General features: G+C 40.3%; 1 protein-coding gene across 1 annotated transcript in view; it reads right to left on the bottom strand.

The window, feature by feature from the left end:
• The window catches only part of F13A1 (coagulation factor XIII A chain), a 163,674-nt gene that overhangs the window by 104,977 nt on the left and 37,916 nt on the right, over positions 1-20,781 (bottom strand). Inside the window, exon 4 of the mRNA XM_045811684.2 lies at positions 11,554-11,805. Coding sequence (XP_045667640.2) covers positions 11,554-11,805 — 252 coding nt within the window. The remainder of the gene's footprint in view (positions 1-11,553; positions 11,806-20,781) is intronic.

The following is a 20,781-nucleotide window of genomic DNA, read 5'->3' on the forward strand; positions in this document are numbered from 1 at the left end:
AAATGTGAATTGACTTTGACCAAGTATTGCATTTCCAGGTATTCATTCTACAGAAATACATTTGTTTAACATCTATGTGAAATATTTAATATAGCATGGTATGCTATAGTGAAAATGCGAGGCAGTCAAAATATTTGTAAGCAAAAGACCAAATCAATTATGGTACAACCACACCCAGTAGTCATTAAAAAGAATATGTATGTACTGATACAAACCTCTCCAAGACATATTATGTAAAGAAGTATAGAGTAACATGCATAAACAATGCCACCTATATTTTAGAAAAATCCAAACTCATAGAACTATATATGGAAAATTATAGCAAAGTATCCAGAACAATACACACAGCTAAGGTTTTCTATGGAGGTTCTCAAGGATCAAAGGGTAGGTGAGAAGGAAAGTTCACTTTTTACCATATATATGACTACACGTATTATTTGAAAAGGTCAATGTATTCAATTAATTGTCAGTTAAAAATTAAAACCATTCAAAAATGCATTAAGGGGTGCTGTGGCTTAGTCAGTTAAGCGACCAACTCTTGGTTTCCACTTAGGATAGTGAGATCAAGCCCCACAATGGGGTCCATGCTCAGCATGGAGTCTGCTTGACATTCTCTCCCTCTCCCTCCCCCTCTGCCCTACCCTCTCTGGCCATGCATGTGTGTATGCACTCTCTCTCTCAAATAAATAGACAAATAAAATATTTTAAAAAACTTATTAAGTGGATGGAAATACACCATAATGGGAACAGTGTCTGTGATTTGTAGATCTCTGAGTTCCTTTTATGCTTTCATTATTTTCATTCTGTAAGGCTTTCATCATTAGACAAGAGTTAGCTTTAAAATGTTTTTTAAAAGTTTTTAAAAAGTTAGTTTTTTTTTTTAAAAGATTTTATTTATTTACTCGACAGAGAGTGAGACAGCCAGCGAGAGAGGGAACACAAGCAGGGGGAGTGGGAGAGGAAGAAGCAGGCTCATAACGGAAGAGCCTGACGTGGGGCTCGATCCCACAACGTCGGGATCACGCCCTGAGCCGAAGGCAGACGCTTAACCGCTGTGCCACCCAGGCACCCCTAAAAAGTTAGTTTTAAATGTTGCATTTCAGTGAAGCTATCTATCTAATAAGAGGTTATATTCAGCTCTTAAATTTCATTTTTTCCTCCTTAATAGACATTATCATATAACCGTGCCTTTTAAACGTCCTTCAGGTTTCCCTGCACCCTTTTTCCCAGCACAGGTTGGATTAAACCTTGTTTCCTTAGTGTCCTATGGATGCTGTGGTCACATCCATCCATGTGGAGATTGTTCCGTAATTTAGTTATTAATCAAAAATGCATGTTTTTATATATACCATGTGCCAGGAAATTTCTGAGTATGCTAAAAGAAACCCCAATAAACTCATTTAAACTCATAACATCTCTAAGAGGAAGGCATTTATTTCCCTCATTTTATAGATGAGGAAATTAAGGAAAACACAAGTAAAGTATCTTTCCCAAATCCATAGTGCTAGTAAAACCAGGACTTGAATACTAAGCTGTCTCCCAAGTAGACTGTGACTCTTGAGTCCAAGGGATCAGGTCTCTGTATCCCCAGCACCCAGCACAGAGTGCCTGGAACATGGCACAGTAAATGCCTACTGCAGATTGAGAAGAGGGGATGGATGTCTGGAGTTTGGAGAGTGAGAGAAGAAGAAAGTGAAGGATTTACTTTTGGGCTTTGGGTTATTATTGATGGGAACTTACAAATTTAAATGGCAAACTATGAATAAGGAGGAGTTCTGAGCTTGAGACTAGGCCACCCTTTTCCTTCCAGCAGCTGAATTAAATCTCACTTCACAACCAGCGGGCATAATCATGAATCCACAAGAAGGCAAGGAAGTCAAATGGGAAGCCTTGATTTTAATTTTAAATTTATTTATGATTTTAAAAGAAGATTGAGGGTGGAAAGCAGTGCTTTCTTTCTCCTGTTTTTATTCAGATCTGTCACTTTAAAATATAGTTGTCCAAAGCAAGGATAAAAAAAAAAATTATATCACCATGGAAACTCCAAAAAACTCCCTATGTTTGATAGGCTAACAAAGATAGGAAAACTTAATCATTTGCCTCTGGAGATTTTTATTGTTGGTGTTCTGGTGTTTTTGCTTGTTTGTTTGTTTTAATTTTTGGTTTGTGTCAGAGGCATATTGAGGTTTTACTAGGTCCGGGGGCAAAAATTGGTTCTCCACCTTAGTAAAATAGAGGAAGTTACTAAAAGTAAAAACAGTGACAAATAACCCACTGCTCTAGATACCCATTAGTTTGGACTGTTAGAATGTGTGTGTGTGTGTGTGTGTGTGTGTGTGTGTGTGTGTATAAGTGTAGGGATTGGGAGCTACACCTCTCAAACCCGTGGGAGCTGGTAGGAGGAGCTAAGTCTAAAGAGCTCATTGAGTTAGCAGCAGACCAAGGACCTACTGACAACTTCCTGATACTAAGTGACCTCTGGCATATTGAACTCAAGAGGAAAACAGATTTCACGTGGTGTGGTTGGTGAATGTGGCATGACACCTCCATCTGATTTGCCCACAGCTCTGTCACCAGAACAGACCTTCAACATGTCTTGTAAAGAACTACCTTTTCAGGGTGACTAACAGGAGGCAAGTAGTAAAGAAGAATTATCTCATTATCTTACTATTCCTCTGGTGGCAATAATGGGGTAGTTTAAACAACAACAACAACATTGTGGGCTAAGAATTTTGGGATTCACTTATAGACCTGATTTCAGCCCCCTTGGAAATTACCGCTCGTCTCCCCACACATAAAGAAAGTAAGAATTTATGACAAACATGTAAAAATGAATGCTGAGCCTATTGATTTTAGTATCTGTATAACTTCTTTGGGAGAAGGAGCGCTATTCATCACTGCCTGGGCTGAAAATTTCCTCTTGCTTATTTCCATGCTATTTTAAAGTTAAAGCAAGTCCCATGTCCAAAGTCATTAAAGTCAAGCTCTGCAAAGCAAACCCAGGGATCAAAGAAAACTACAGTGCCAGGAATGCTATCATGTAAGTTCTCTCCATAGAGACTGCCTACCTGCCTAAATCAGAATCTGGTTTTGCTTCTAATCCTTCGAGAGAAATAATAGCTTGGTCCCTTCAAAAAGGCAAAATGTGTCACTTCTTTAGAGAAGGGAGAAATTCTGAGTGAGGGGATTAGGAATCACTTTTACTTGCCTCCCCTTTCTATAAAAGCTGAGCATCACTGAAGAAAGAGGGAAGACATGTTGGGTGAATGTAATCACTCTTCAAAAGAGTGGCTTCACATGCAGAGCAAATGTGACCCTGGGTTGATGCCATCATGGTACCGTTTCCATCTCAAAGTAGATCAGAGCGGGTGGTGAACCCCAGTAGGCTATGTGTGCTATAGATATGTTAGGAATCACTTCGTGCCTCTGGGAGTTGGAAAATGGTAGAGCATAGGAAAGACTGGCATTTCTGGAGTCTGTGCTTTTGAGTATTTTCTTTGGAAGGGCCCAAAGCCACTGTCTTCCTAAAATGGTTTAATACAGCCAATCTTGAGGCCCGCCTTTGCACCCATTAACTCTGGAATGAAATGAATCCAAGAAACACAAGCAAGGAGTTCCTCAACAATTGGGTCCATTTCATTCCTTGCAAGCATTGTATTACATTACAGCTCAGACCAGCTTAGGAAGTTCATTTGATTTGTGCTAATTTGCTAGTTTTGCTGGTTAAGGACTTTTCAGGTACTTAAATATCTTCAGAAGATACACTATTATTCATAAGGCAATTCTACAAAGAAAATGCCAGAGATTCTTTACTTAGTACATATCTTCAAAGGGAGCCTGCACCCTTGTTGGCATGCTTATTATTTTTTTCTTTTTTGCAAAGAAAACTGTTGTTTGATCTTATAGCTATCAACCTGGTTTTATTTTATTTTATTTTATTTATTTATTTATTTATTTATTTATTTATTTATTTATTTATTTATTTTTAATGGCAGAACTTTCCAATGTTGTAGAACATTATAGAAGCCTCTCAGCTGGCACTTACTTCTTGTTTCTCTAATTACACAAGATGGGATACCAATGGTTCTGGCTTTAAAAATACAAGAGCTTATCTTAACCGAATCAGAATATTCAAGTTTTAGCCCCCACTTGTTTCCTAATTTTCTATATGACCTCGGGAAGTTTATCTAACACCACAGAGCCTGTTTTTTCTCTTGGAATGTGAGGCTCATATTCTCTCTCTGACTCTCAGAGTGATGGTTATCAATTCAATTCAGCATACATTAAATGAGCATTAACTTGGTGCCTGACACCATGCTAGGCTGAATGAGAGAAGAATCCTGCTTTCCAAAATACACAATGCAGAGAGATGCTGGCTTTGAGCATTCTTTGAAGAGTATAAACAACTACACACAGAAGGAATTACACACCACATGAATTGGCCGATGAATGTGATTCCGGACCAGACCCTCTCAACTCTGCTCCTACCAGAGCATCTCATAAACAGCTTCGGACCTTGATTCTGGGGTCATCTTCATGTCATTGGAAAGAATGTCTATTGCGAGCTCTCTGAGCTCCCTTCTGATTGCAGTGCCATAGTGAATAATACTCACTTGGTGTGAAAAGAATGAATGAGCCTCTAATGTTTCAGACACTTGTAAGAGTGATATACACTCTTTTACTAAACAGAAGTTTTGAATAAATAAGGGCTTAAAATTTTCACATAAGCTTTTTTAAAACTTCATAAAAATTCAATTAACCAGCTATCTGATTGTTATTTTATGCAAATACTATTCTAGGGGCTGGAGATGGTACGAAGATAAGCCACTGACTCATCTCTCTCCACCCCTTCTCCCCCCAACCCTGGCTAGGCCAGGTGACCCTTTTATATGTTCTTGTTGTGTCGTGACTTATTTTAATACTTTTTACAATCGTAATTCAGGTTCATTAGTAATTCATTTGTGAAATCTTTGTGGAAGCTCTATGAGGGCAAACATTGTTTGTCTTTTTCAGTGCCATATTCCCAGTGCCTAATTCAATGCTGACCCTTATTATTTGTGGGTGAATAAGTAATACTGTCATACTACCCATGAGTACTTATGTTGTCACTTGGGGAAATATACCATCAATATTTGTGGATTGATAGATGAATGGCTCTAGTCTGAGGGTATAAATTCTGGCCTGAGCACAAGGGTCTTCAAAAGAAAGGGGTATTGGTCATTGTTACCCCAGACCTGGTACATTACTCCATTCTGTACGAAGGGTCTAAAAGACCGTGTATAATTATAAAGCAAATAGTTTAGAAATGAATGCCATAATAAAAGACAAGCTAATCGTATTTATTTACTGTCTATTAAAGGTATCCAGATATTGGAAACATTGATTTCTTTACATCAAATTTAATTGATTTCTTTGTTTAAAGGAAAATACAAAAGTCATATCGAATAAAAAGTTAGAAATACCAGATGCTAATTTGGTGTCGGATGCTAAGAGAGAGAAATCTACATACAATTTGCCCACAAATTCACTCCCCCACATACCATATATGTTTTTGACTTTTTTCAAGATGGTAAGGTGTGAGATTACATTTACAACTTATCAGTGATGGTAGGTGCAGGGAGCCTAAAAAGCATTTACTTAGAATTATTAAATCAATGCAATAAACATTTATTAAACATTAAGTATGTACCAGGCACTGTGCTAGGTGCTGGGATACAAGTCTGAATAAGGTAAGGGGAAACCAGCAATGGGGAATGTGGGGGAAACAAGTTAGGAAGAGAAGAAAGACCCCCTGAAAATGATTGATGTCCAACCAAACAGAACAATCAAATATGGACCCAGAGTACTAAGTGCAGGTATGAGACATCTAAATATTTCAGAATACATTATCTGACACTAATGCTAGACTAACAACCTGGAACACTCTGAATTTAGACAAGGAAATATATTCAATAATCCAGAACTCCTGAGCAGTTAAAAAAATAGGAGGAATTCTCAAAAAATGCCCAACTCCTTCCTGCTACCTTTGTGGGTACAGTTTTCTCTCCAACACCCCAGAGAAGGGCTCCCTCATGGAATGCATCTGAAGCCCAGTTAGCGCTATTAAATTAAAAAACTGACCAATAATTCTCACTGCTTCCACCGCTGCCGTCACTAGTGTGGTATTGCTATTGATCCCCATTAATGATTTAGTGATTAAGGAGGATAAATTGCCTATGAATGCAAAGCAAGCTGAAGGGCTCCCAGGAACCCAGCTGAACATTCTTCCATCAGTAAGCACTGTACATGCCTGTGTAATTTCCAACCCAGTGTCCTAAGCCACCTTGGATGTCACTTACACATCAAGTGTGCAGTATTTTCAGCATCTTGCTCACCTGGCTCTATTCTGGCAACTTCTGATTTCCTCTTTGTTATCTTTTCTGCTTGGGCAATGACTCTCTTTTTACCTGCTATCCAATTACCAGACCGTATCTCTGTGAGTCCCTTGTTATGAATTAGCATAACAGTTGTCAGGCTACAGTGTACTGGGCTGTGTGGGGGGGTCCATCACACAGATTCTGTTTTTGGATTTTATGTCTTAACTTCCAGGCTGGGAAAACCACACAGTGAATGAAATGAGGAGGTGATGTCTTTCTCCCATTTCATAAATGTTCTCTCAGAGATCTCAGTGAGCATTTTTTAAAAGATTTTATTATTTATTTTATTTTAGAGAGAGAAAGAGTGACAGAGAGTGGGGGGAGGGACAGAGGGAGAGGGAAAGAATCTCAAGCAGACTCCACACTGAGTTCAGAGCCCGATGCAGGGCTCAACTCACAACCCTGAGATCATGATCTGAGCCAAAATCAAGAGTCAGACATTGAACCAACTGAGCCACCCAGGTGCCCCTCAGTGAGTATTTTTTTTTTTTTTAAAGATTTTATTTTATTTATGTGACAGAGACAGCCAGCGAGAGAGGGAACACAAGCAGGGGGAGTGGGAGAGGAAGAAGCAGGCTCCCAGCAGAGGAGCCTGATGTGGGGCTCCATCCCAGAACACCGGGATCACGCCCTGAGCCGAAGGCAGATGCTTAACGACTGCGCCACCCAGGCGCCCCTCCTCAGTGAGTATTAATAGAGGAATATAAAAGGGTCTTATACTGAAAACTGGCACCAGCATTTTTCTGGAGGGAATGGTCTTAGAAAAGTGTGTGGTCCCCAAAAGTCTCATTATTGGAGGAAACCGAACAGCAAAATAAAAAAAAAGCTTGCTGAACTGCTCTGCATGAGAGAATAAAGACAGTCTGCTCCTAAGAGAGGTTGCAAGAGGAGCATGGGAACAGGAGGCATGAAAAGGCTCAGAGAACAGGCGTTAAGGTGGAGAGAGACGGGGATTGGGTTTAGGGAGGAGTTGGTGAAATTTGAAGCAAAGTATACTCTCCTATGTTTTGTCAATCCGTTTGTTTGTGTGATTATTATGTAAACCAGTGGTTCTCTAAGTGTGGTCACTGACAGCAGCAGCAGCAGCCCCTGGAAACTGGTTAGAAATGCAATTCTCAGGCTCTATCAGACCTACTCCATCTGGGGGTGCTGCCTAGAAATGCTTTCACAGGCCCTCCAGGCCATTCCGACCTGCTCCAAGTTTGAGAAATGGAGTCAGTCTTTCCTCCCTTCACCCTCCACGCCAAATTGCAGCCAATGTCTAGACCACAGATGTTCTGTGTGATCTTTTTTGGTGTTTCAGAGGCAGCACAGCTGTAAGCACTGGAAGAAATTGGATTATGAGAGGTGGAGATGACCATGAAGATATCCCCGAGAAATTGGTAGAAATGTTTGGGACACTCACAGCCCAAGGAATTAGGGGGACTGTGGTGGTTTTCCCTGAGTTCTGGGGAGCAGGGAGGACCCACCTACCATGTTCCTGGAATAAGCCCGCTTCCCACCTCCAAACTTTCAGTCCTCCAACACTCCCCTCCTTGTTTCTGGTTCTCAAGGCTCTCAACAGATGACTTTGCTTTTCACCTCACTGGGAAAAAGAGAATCACAAAATTGAAACAACCTTGTCCTCCTTCCACTGAATCTAGAAAAGCTGCACACTTCACCCATCTTCCACATTGCTCTTCTCACAGTGGACGGTGGACAGCACCACCCATCAAGGGCTCTTCAACTGCTCCCTGAATTCCACCCGCTCAAGGATTTCACTCCCTAAGTCAGTTCTTCCCAACCTTGGCTTTAAAAATCACCTGCAGACCTTTTAAAAAACCCTAAAGCCCAAGGGCACCTTGGTGGCTCAGTCAGTTAAGAGTCTGACTCCAGATTTTGGCCCAGGTCATGATCTCAGGGTGGTGGAACTTGAGCTCCGTGTCGGGCTCTGCACGAGGTGTGGAGCCTGCTTCAGATTGTCTCTCTCCCTCTCTATCTGCCCCTCCCTTCCCGCCCCACGCATGTTATCTCTTTCTCTAAAAAACAAAACAAAACAAAACAAAACAGACAAACCCTAAAGCCCAGGCTACACAGCAGACCAACCAGAATGTCTGAGACAGAAGGGGTTAACTCCCTGGGTGATTCTAATGTGCAGCCAAGTCTGTGGACCACTACCCTCTCTCCGGGCAGTAAACTCACCTTTTCCTGGTTTGTCTCCATCTCCATAAAATCATGCCTACTTTACTCTGTCTTTAAAAAATTCTTCTTTGACCTTCATATCACCATCTCTGTTTTGCAGAAAGTCTTCTTGCAGAAGATGGCAATAGCTGTTATCTCCACGTTCTTATTTCCCATTACACTGTAACTCATGCCCATCTCTCTGGCTTCTGTTGCCATCACTGTGGTAAAACAATCTTTCCAAGTTCCCCAGTGACTTCCATATTTACAGTTTATGGCTGCTTTCTTTCCCTACCCTATTTAACTCATCTGCAGCATTCCAAAGAACCAGTTGCTGTCCTCTTGAATCAATCAATTATCCAGCTCTGTGACACCATGCTCTTCTGATTTCCTTTAACTCCTTCTTCAGTTTCCTTCTCCTTTGTCTAGACTCTAATTGTTGATGATCCTAAAACTATGCTTATTCTTTCTTTAAACTTCCCTGTTAGCTCCTGATGGTGTCCATATTTACATCCCAAACTCAGCCATCTCCTTGGAGCTCTAGAGTCACTGATTCAAGTGACTACTTGATGTTTTCACTTGGAGAGCCCACAGATATCACCAAATTAACATTTCTAAATGTAATTCTTAGTTCTACCCCTAGATCTTCTCCTCCACTTACCCCAGTCTTCCTAGCTCTGAAAATGGCACCACCACCAACCTAGTTGGTCAGATACCAGCCATCTAGTTATTCTTGACTCCTCTCTTTTCTTCACCTCCCATGATCAACCCCTTTGCAATTTCTGTTCTAAATCCAAAGTAGATCTCCAATCCATCCCCTCCTCCTCATCTCCACTGCCATCACCATAGTCCAGTCCATCATCATCTTTGTCCTGGGCCACAGCTTCCAAACTGATGTGTCTAGTTTTATTCTTACCTTCTTCCATTCAGTGATACCTAGGGGAGGGCCCTCTGCTCCCTTTCTGTAATGCAGCTTCAAGTGCCGGGGCCATGTTATCTCTAGACCAGGCCACTCCTGAACAGGGAAACCTGGAAGCTACTCACCATGGATACAACTGAAGACCACAGCAGGGATCAGGTAGTAGAAAGTTATTAGATTATCCACCTCCTGAATGAGTCTCGTATAAACTCAATATGTCAGACAACATGACTAACCCTTTTCACCTCTGGAAAACTGGCAACATAAGTTGAAATGCATGTAGACACGTACCCCATGATATATGATATAATCTTTTTTTGGGATTATACCAAATTTGGGGTAAACCATATCATTTTCTAAATCCCTTGGAGTGCTGGATAGTTACATGAAATTATATTTTGTAATGCAAAGAAAGTCAATAACAAATCCCTAGTTTATTTATTTTACAAATATGAATTTTTAAAATACAATTTTTAATAATAGGCCATGTCCTATGTACTCTTCCTTTTTATTTCTTTGCTAATTCTTTCATTATTAGACCTCCAAATGCTGGTGTTCCTTAGGGTTTGATGCTGTATTTTCTTTCCTCTTTATATTTTCTCTCTAGGTGCAGATGACTCCCAAGTTTACAACCCTGATTCTCATCTCCAGATTCACAGAGTGGAATACCTACTTGTCATCTGTGCTTGGGTATCCATAGTTATCTCCAACTTAACAAATTTAAAATCACAGTGTGTCTCTACGCCTTCATTCCCCTCCGTCTTTCCCACCTCTGTAAATAGCACCGCATCCCCTCAGTCACAGAATGCTTTATGTCTGGTTGACAAGATTATTGTACACAGGAGTGTACCTTTGAACAGCACATGGCCCCATTAACATCTCCTATTACCATCAACCTTGGACATCTGTCTCAGAGATAGGATTATCAGGTGTAAGAGGATGGGGTGGTGAGAGGGGAGTATAGGATTAGCTCAGTGCCATCTGCCAACACTACTGGAACTGATCATTCAAAGAAAAGGTCAGTAGGATCCAGGTTTATGTTATACATGAGTAGACAACGTTGTTGTTCACTTATTATCAACATGTAAGTGCAGTTCAACCCTGACTCGAATGCAACTCACAAGCAATGGTCTTTCAAAATCAGCAAAAAATGCAGACTCATTTTGGAAGATACTGGAGAGCAATACACAGGAATTAAGATGATGTGAGATATCTCCTGTCCTATGCCAACTTTTATAAGTCTCATTACCTTATTTTTTAAGATCTAAAAGTGCACCCTCTCCCATTAATGCTGTTGCAATGTTTGCTTCTGCCTCCGGAACTGAAAATCAACTCCATACCAAGTATGGGAGCACTGGGCAGATAAAGAAAGGCAGAGATGGGGATGGGGGAAAATACTGTGTGTGACTAAGTTTTTAAATGGAATTGAGAGAAATCCCAGGACTTGACCTATTTTATTTGAATATAACTAGATTAAGCTTCTGTAACAGACAGAAAGGAAAGCCTAGAATAGCAGTGGAGATTAAGTTGTATTATATTAAACTAATGTTACATGTTTGTACATCCAGAGTTACGGCTTATGAAATTTGCACATACTCGGCTTACACACAAGTTTATGAGATTCTTTCAGCATTCTGTTTTTGAATTAGGGAGATAGAGAAGTTAGCTTTACTATGGGCAGGATCAACTTTATCCTATTTTTCTGAAGCCAGATTATGGAACCTAATAGTCTTGAAAGCCCATTTTGTTTACAGAGTAAGAGCACACACAGAAGTGACGCCGTCAACACCTAGCTCCACAATTAACTAATTGTGCAACTTCAGGCATTCTTCAATTATATCCTGGAATGAATGTATAGCAACATTAACTTCATACACACAGGCTTTGTCCTCATACACATTAAGGACAAATTTCACATTTTTTCCTTTCAACCATGGGAAACAGTGTAGATAGAAAAGGGACATATCTTCTAGAATAATTCTGCTATCCCTCAAAAAGAGATGCATTGGAAAAATATGAACTATTTTTCTTTTAATAAGAAAAATGCTCACTCTTTACCTTCACACCAAGGATTGAAGAGAATGTACGTGTCCGTTTCTGGGTTTCGGCTGGTGCGGAGTATGCCGTAGGGGGTCCAGACAGCAACATACATGCGGAATTTCCCCACAATGCACTCCGGAGAAGACTGGATGGACAGCCGGACAGACCTGTCCTCTCTCATGACAACTTTGGCCCCCCACTTGCCTCTCTGCAACTCCGGGACGACAGGAACTGGAATGTAGGTTCCCTTGTTCTCCTGAGGGTAGCGACCTTTGAGAAGAAAGAAGTATTGAGTCGATTTCACAAACCATTTTTGTTCTCACTCTGTCATCTTGTAGCTGAAGGTTAACATAATTAATTAGACTTGAAATCATAAGACTTGGGTTTGAATTTCATTTCTGCTACCGTATTGATACGTGATGTTAGTTGACTTTCTTCCTTGAAGCTCATATTTGCCATGTCTAGATTTTAAAAATGAATAACCATACTTACAGGAGTGTTTGTTGGTTAGTTAATGAACTCAGATAAGATGTAGAAATCGTAATCTGGTATGCAAAACAAAACAGAGCTTATAGGGTACCGTGAAGTTATCATTCCCCCTGAAATTCTGCTCTCTAAAAGTTAGAATTGCTCTTTTAGGGGGTTAGGCAAATGTGGTTTTGCTTATTCTGAATATGGTTTGTTATATTACCTATAATAGGATTATATTTATAGGTTGTATATGTGACCATTTTCATATTCAACTGAAACACGTGTTTAGTGCCAGTCTCATCAGGGACTTAGGATTATGTCCTGGGCAAGAATTCAGGCTCCAGAGGCATATTCTCTAGATTTAAATCTTGGCCCTGCTTCTCCCTTACCCTGGCAACTTCTGGCAAATTACTTGAACTTTACAAATCCCTATTTCTTCCTCTTTTTCTTCATCAGTAAATGAGGATAATAATATTACCTGAGGAGGAAATAAAATAACACGTGTAAGATGTTTTGCCTATAATCTTTCATGCATAACAAATTTTAGCTGTTATTTCAATAGAAGATTAAGCAACAGGGAATTTTACCGCATTTCCAGGCTTAGCACACTTTATGTATAAGCTATCTCAGGGTATATTATACTTGCCTTTGTTGCAGTCATTCTAGACCAAATTCTTAATTCATGGGGTTAACCTCAAAACTAAATTTTACCAGTGGGTTCCTGAAAAATAGTCCTCACAGTATCTGTCACTTTCTCTCTCTCTCTCTCTCTCTCTCTCTCGATAAATAGATAGATGATAGATAGATAGATAGATAGATAGATAGATAGATAGATAGATAGATGATAGATATCTCAAGTCAACCTCATGACATTCTTTTTTGTTTTAAGACTTATCTATTTATTAGAGAGAAAGCATGAGAGCAGGGGCGGGAGGGGCAGAGGGAGACAGAGAATCCCAAGCAGACTCCTTGCTGAGCAAGGAGCCTGCTGTGGGGCTTAATCCTAGGACCCCGAGATCACACCTAAACTGAAATCAAGATTCGGACTTTCAACCAACTAAGCCACCCAGGTGACCCTCAACATCACAGAATTCTTTAACGTTTTAGCTTACAGTTTATAGTTTAGTTTACAGGATCATCAAATATATAGATATTTTTAAATGGAGCAGATCTTTCATTTACAAACTTTTCCAAAATGTGTTAGACATTTAATTCTTCTTGACTTGAGGGCTAATAAGTCTGCAAATTATTCTGACTGCAAGCAGAAGAAACTTCAAGGGAAAAACTTATCTAATTGTTTTATAGAAAACATGTAGAGGATTCTTCATTAAAACTAACAAAAACAATGCTTCATTTGGGCCTCCAATTACATAGTATGTGCTATGAGGTCTTAAAGAATTCTTTGGTAGGCATATTTTCAAAGACAGAGCATTCTAAGGAGGTGGTTGCATAAGTTAACTGCTGTGTAATTTTGTGAGATGCTTAATCTTAATGAAAATAATAATTTACACAGTGCAAGCCAGGGAGAAAGATTAGAACCCCAGTGCTTTGCTATGTGTTAGGGGTATCAGTTAATCACCACTCAGGATGAATATTATCATAAATCCAATAAAGCCTTAAAAATGGTTTGCTGCCAAGGTGCAACGTTGTCTAGGTGGTGTTTTTGGGAATGCATGGAGCTTAGTCTCTGTGAAAGCTGCACATAAATCCTGCAAGAGCTATTTGTTCCAAAGGCACCTCCATATTTCCTGTGTGTGCTCCTCTTTGTGCTTGTTCAAATTACGCAATGAGGCTGCCCTTTTCTCTGGAGCCCCTGTTGCTCTCTGGAGCCCCCATCACTACTGGAGTGTAGACATCAAACACGATCTCACCGGCTAAATGGGACCATAATTCATTCTTTACAGGGCTCCTGACAGCTGTTGCCACTAAATACTAGCTTGGATTTAGAATACACAGTATTAAATATAATACAAGCTTAGTAAAAATAAATTTTCAGAGATAAAATCTATGTGATAATGACAGATTAGATTTTTTTCAAAAAGGATAAAAGGAATTTTAGAATGCATTGCATAAGAATGCTCCTTTAGGAGCAAGGAAGTAAGAGATTATCTCTGAAGTTACATGTGTGCTATGAGCCTCAGCTTCACCTTTGCACCGACATCCACTTTTGTTAGGACACTGAAATATCTAAGACAATCATTAGTTTCCATTATTACACTCGAAATTATGATTACAAAGACTTATAATAAATTTTACCTATCAAATTCATGGTATACTGTAGAAAGGAAAGAAAAAGGAGAGCCATGTTTATTCATTCTGGCTTTGAGCACAGTCACAACCTAATCTAAAGACTAGTTTGAACATTTTTCATTCACGCAACAATATTGCCTACTATGTGCTAGACATTATTCCAAGTGAACAACAGTGAACAAAATAGTGAACAAAACAGACTCCTGTGCTCATAGAGCTTGGAGTCTGTGGAAAAAGCCAATGCTTGTGCTGTTTATTATGTGCCCGTTACTGCTTTATTCCTTATATTAAACTGTGAGAAGGAAATTATTATCATTGCCCTAAATTTGACAAAACAAGAAACTAACACACATGGCCATTAAGCAATTTGTCCAAGGCTATGCAACTAGTAAGTAGGAAAGTTGAGATCTGAACGCCATCAGTCTGGCTGGAGAGCCTGGCAGTTTAATCACTAAGCTCTATGGCAGTTGTATGTGTAGAAAATGCTTTGGAATTGGTGAGAACTATGTTCAAATTCCGACTCAACAATTCACTATAGTTGTCACTTTGCACAAATTGCTTAGGTGTTTGAGCTTTCATTTCTTTGTTTCTGCAGTTCCAGAAGTGGAAAGAAAATAGGTTTTATACCATACTAAAAGCTTTACACTTGGTGCATGGTAGGGGGTAACTCAGGAGACATTTATTGTTTGTGTTTAAACATAACAGCTATTGGAAAGTAAAGCCAGAAGGAAGAAGAGGTGATTCCTCCCCTCCCCTCGCCCTGAAAGGTCTGGTTCTAAATCTGAAGAAATGTGAGTGTCCCAGTGAAAGCTGGTTACTTTTGTGGAGGGAAGTGTTGTGGCCACAGGGAGAGCAATTCAGTTGGCTCAGACTGTGTGATCATGGTACTTACTTGTTCTCTCTCATTTATTCTGTAAAATGGGATAGTAGTGGTCATGGTTGGTGATGGGGAGGGCAGGTCAATAAATGGCAGTGATTGTTATAATATTTCCCCCATTGTCTTAGGCTTTCTGATTTCTCTAAGTGATACTCTTTCTCTGAGCCAAGAGCAGGAAGCCAGGATGGGTTCCCTGACAAGCCAACTTATAGAACCCAAATCTACTTCAAAGGCCAAGTTCATTCCTGAGTCAAATATATTGAGCTGACAAATTTTTCTGTCAAGAGAACGCACATAACCCACTTCCACAATCAATAAAAAACATGACATCATTCATTATTAACCCCAAAGCCTTAATAATTCCAGAATTATCATGTAAGAATCACCTGAAACATGTCCCTCACTCATAACTTGTGATTTTCTGCATCATTTATGGTGACTGTCATCTTCATTCATTCATGCCTTAATCAAGAGTTGGCAAACAATGATCTACAGGCCAAAGGTAGCTTACTGCCTGTTTGTGTAAATAAAGTTTGATTGGCACACACTCATCCACTCAAGTATGATTGTGCTACAACAGCAGAGTAGAGTAGCTGTGACAGGGACCATATGGTCTGCAATGCCTAAAATATTTACTATCTGGACCTTACAGTAATGTTTGCCAACCTGTGCCTTAGAGAATTTTACATTTTATTTATTTAAGGGGTGATTTATTATGGTAACTCCACATCTAAGACTGGGACGTAAGAAGAAAATATTATCACCTGGTTTTTCCTTCCAAAGAGAAATATGTCACTAGACTAAGAACAAGCATCTAAACTACTATTAGGTCAACATTGGTTCCCTTAACACCTCCGAGTTAAATTCCTCACAGTCTTAGATGGAGTTGAAGACATAGGAGGCTGGTTGTAATTTTTTATCGATTTCACTAGACACAGCTAAAATATTCAATTTTATTACTGTACAAGGTGTTTAGAGTTGCCAAGGCAGTTCATATAGCTAGAGATGGAAATAAAGTGGCAGGAATGAAGGGTTATTTCTGGGGTCCTTTCCTGTGAGGAAATTTTTGCAGATGGGAAACAGGCTCCGTGAGGTTGTCGCATGAAGAGCATCCAGATAGCTGGGCAGAGGTAGAGACAGGGCTTAGATCAAGATCTCTGTACTGTGATACCCATTCTCCTGTTTCTGCATCATGCAGCCTACATGGAGCTATGGGGAAGGATACTGAAGGCATTACAAAATAATAATAATAATAATAATAATAATAATAATAATAATAATAATAATGTATCGATGTTTTCATCAGTTATGACAAATGTACCATATCAGCGTATAATGTTAATACTGGGGAAAACTAGATGCAGGGTTTATTTATTTATTTTTTAAAATTTATTTATTTATTTTAGAGAGAGAGAGAGTGCACATACAAGTGGGGGGGGGGGGAAGAGGGAGAGAGAGAGAGGACCCTATGGTCATGACCTGAGCCCAGGTTAAGAGTTGGATGCTCAACCGACTGAGCCACCCAGGTGTCCCTAAACTGAAAGTACTCTAAAATAAAGTGTTTATTTAAAAACAAAGACGAGGAAAAGAGAAGAACACGGCTGGAACACCTAAGGGGATAAGCCTTGGTGGATGAAAGAGGCGTGAAACAAGCATGGATGCGAGAGCTTAATAACCAGTAGTGAGAAAGAAGACCTGCAGGGGGAGCTTGAAAAGCGGAGCTGCGGGCTACAGTGGATTTGAGTTGGGAAGTTTTCTAAGGCTGTGTCAGCGACTGAAGGGAGAAGGGGACGCAGCACTGCTGATACGGTCAGGCCACCCAGCGGCAGCCCAGTGTACGGAAGCAAATCAAGAGCAGGTAGTGAGTACATTCATTCCAAAGGGAGGGAAAAGAACCCAGATCCACAGATCTTTTCATATTCACCGTATGGAAAAGCTGATTATTAATGGGGAACCTGACATGTCAATAGTACCGCAGGGTCTTGTCGGCTGCTCTGTACACCATGTTTAATTCTGAATGTAATGATTTCAATGACAGCTCTGGGGAAGAATTTTCTATGATTGAGTTGTGAGTGAGGAAGTTGTGACAGAGTAGTATTTCATTTCGCTAAATAGCCCTTCTCACCCCCAGGGGGTAGCATGGGTAAGAGACCACGATCAGGCCGCACTCCAGAACACCCATCCATCAACATCCATGACTGTCCATCAACTATCCTTGGCTGAGTCGGGATGTGAACCTCAGCCTTACACAGGGGATCACCATGCACACATTTGCTGAAAGTGTGAAATGCCCAGATAATTGTTTTCCACCCCCTCCAAATTGCGTGACTTTTGTGTTAAAAAATCTGAGCAAGAAAAATAGCAGCAGAAAATATAATATCTCAGAAAGGATTCTTATTTTGTTTTTAATAGCGTGGTCTTTGAATTGGACTACCAACCACGAAAAAATATAATTACTGATTGCATTCTTTCACACTTATCTAAAATTGGTGCCAACTTCCCAACTGATCTAGAAATTAACACATGCTCTTAGTTTAAGTGCTTGTTTTCATTTGTAAATTAGTTTTGAGGCCACAGAAAGACTATTTTTAAGGCAAAATTCACTTGGACCGTATGCCTACATTGGGACACCCCTGTGTCTTCTTTAACCTCAGTCTCTCCTTACACATACATGGGTGAATACGGAGATGCACCAACCCTAATACCCTCAGCCTGCAACCAGGAGGAAGTGGATGAACATATTTAGCTGCATAAGATTTTATTTTTTACTAACATTGGCTTGTTGAGCCTGAGCTTTTTACATGGCTTCATCATATTTGTGTCGTTCACATGATAGACAAGAGAAATCCACCTCCAGCTCATACTCTGCCCTGTGTGTCCTTGGAGAAAATTAGCTCTCAACTATTCATTGCACAGACTGGAGAACCCTCTTCAGGCAAAGTGCTGCTTAGGTAAAACTCTACAGAGGAACATGTTGCATTTTAAAAATTCATGTTTTTAGTAAGTTGATGGCCTGGGATATTTTTATATCGAAAACACAATGTCCGAAAAAAGGAAAAAGGAAACACAATGTCCTATGTGCTAATTAGGTTCCCAGGTAGTCCAGAAAGGCCACGAATGAGCATTTAGTATGGTCAGTATGGTTGAATATTGTTACTAATAGAATTATTCTGACTTCACTTTGCTCATACCTAGAACCTGGAAGGAAATACTCAGCAAGGAGGAGGAGTACGTAGATACCTGCAACTGAAGAAGACATGCCTGCCAGTCCCTTTTCCTTGGTGCTCTGAAATGAAGACGCCTGTACCTCAGGACACCCTTATTTCCCTCATTTCTTGGGCACGTCATCTGTCAGTCAAGTGATTACAGTTGTGCTCCATGTATGGTAGACTTAGTAACAGTAAGTAGCAAGACACCTCTGGTCGTTCAAGTCTTGATTAATCACCTGAAAAGCCCAAACAAAACTGTTCCTTCTTACTCACTTACATCTCCATTTTTCTTTTTAAACTGAAATAAAGATATTATCTCACTTGTCTTTATAGTCCCATAGAATGTCACAATGCCATGCACCGAATATGTGCACAGTAACTGGCAATGGGACTTCATTGTGCTTTTTGCAGATGTCAAGTCCCATTAAGAACATCACAGAGGTTTTAGAAGCTCTGGAATGAGATGTCTGTAGCAAGCCAGTTGTCAATTCCAAGCATCCTTCCTTCACAAGAAATGAAAATTTCCAGTTCGAAACCTTTTCCTTCAGAGGGGTGTTTTCCATTCACATATAAATATGTTTTAAGCTAAGCTCTGACTCCACCTAACTGCAGACTTTGTTTAATAGTGAATTCTTAGAAGAAGATCATCTCTAGGGAACTCATGAATATATCATGTCTCCAGCTGGGAAGGTAAATTTCATGATGTTAATTCATTTTTCCATTTGTTTCATTTGTTTTTCCCAAGACGCACCTTTCATGCTCAAAATAATCAATCTATTTCCAAATGGGCCCTGGAAGTGTTGCTGTGGTAACATGGTGCATGTGGCAGAGCTGGAAGCAGGGGTATGTAGCTTCACAGAGGGAAGCAAACCTGGTTTTACCAGCCTTGGGATGGAACGGGAGTGCACGGGGACCAGGATGCAGTAAGTCCCTGCATAACTTCTAGAAACATCAGGTTACCGACTATAAAAACAAAACAACACTATCAAAAAACTAAACAAAACAAAACAAGACACACAGGAATCTTGGATGCTAACAGCGAAGAGGAGAGAAACCCAAATGTTCAAAAGCAAATCATTTCATCGAGGACCTCAGGAATTTGCCCTATTTCATATCTTGCCAGTGGGAGAGTTTAGACACTTATCTTCAGATGTTTCCTAAGGGAAGAAAGCTTCCTGGCAATGTTTATTCTGTGGCTCCAGCAAACCGGGGAAGGAAAAGGAAGTTTCTTGAGGACAGAGACTGAGTTGTGTTTAATGTTGCATATGCAGTGATGAACAAGATGCTTGGAACATACTAGGTGCTCAATAAATTGAAGATAGATATACTCTTTAAGGAGTCTTTTCTACCTTAATTTTATTTCACTTTTCTTTCAATCTTTCCTACATCTTTAAAAATCTTTTTCGGAGTAAGGTGAAATTTTGTGAAATAACCAGCACTGTACTAGGCTCTTTGAATGACTCAAAAAAAAAAATTAATAAAGCTACCTCTTGATGACCATCACATTAAGAAGCACACACCTTCAATAGCCAAGCAAGGCGGTAATCTGGATATGAGGAGACCAGAGCCTGGCCCAGGGTGCTGCTAACAACATAGAGAGGAGGAAAAGGACATGAGGAAAAATCGCAGATAATCTCAATGGCATGAGATATAAGAATTTCCTTACCCATGAAGCAGAGCTCCTGCAACAACATTGACACTCATTGCATACATGTGGACAGTTCGCCAGGATAGCTGGGATGATTAGCCCTGAGGAACAGGGTGTGGCAGGGCTTCTGAAACACAGTTGCCACAGTTGTTGGGTGCATTGGAAACCCAGAGGAGGAAGGGTCTAAAGGTGCTATGGAAAGGAGAGAGGATTCTTCAGAACAGGTGGCTTTGGGATATAATTTTAAAGACGGACAAGGTGGGGAAGAGCCTTCCCAGCAGAGGGAATATAGAAAGCGTGGGGCATAAGGGAACAACAAAATCCCTGAGGCAGTAGAAGCAGTTGGCTTGGGCAGGGTAAGAGCCAAAGGGACCTTTGATGCTGTGCAAAGGCATTAGACTGTGTTCCAGAAGGAGCTGGAGATGGGGCAGGTGCCAGTGAGAGGCTTTAGGTGGCCTTATGAGATTTGCACTTTAGAAAGATCACTTTGGTGGCAGGATTGGAGAATGGTTTGGTGAGGACAAGCATAGAGGAAAGCCAGGCAGAGGGCTGCTGAAGTACTCAGGTGAGACATGAGAGTTTGCTCAGAGTGAAAATGACTGGCTCTGGATAATGACCTAAGAGGGAAGGTAAGTGGACCGTTTAGGGTAGAAGCAATAGAGACTTAGATGTGAGATGCTGGTTCTGAGTGAGAAGGGCAGAACCAAGCTAATCCTATGTTTGGTTCATTCTTCACCCATGAGCTTTTGAGTGCCTACTAGGTGCCAGGTACCGTATTAGTTGTTAGGTAT

The sequence above is a fragment of the Ursus americanus genome, chromosome 32 (assembly GCF_024610735.1).
Source record: "Ursus americanus isolate L20-20 chromosome 32, mUrsAme1.1.p, whole genome shotgun sequence".
Lineage (NCBI taxonomy): Eukaryota > Metazoa > Chordata > Mammalia > Carnivora > Ursidae > Ursus > Ursus americanus.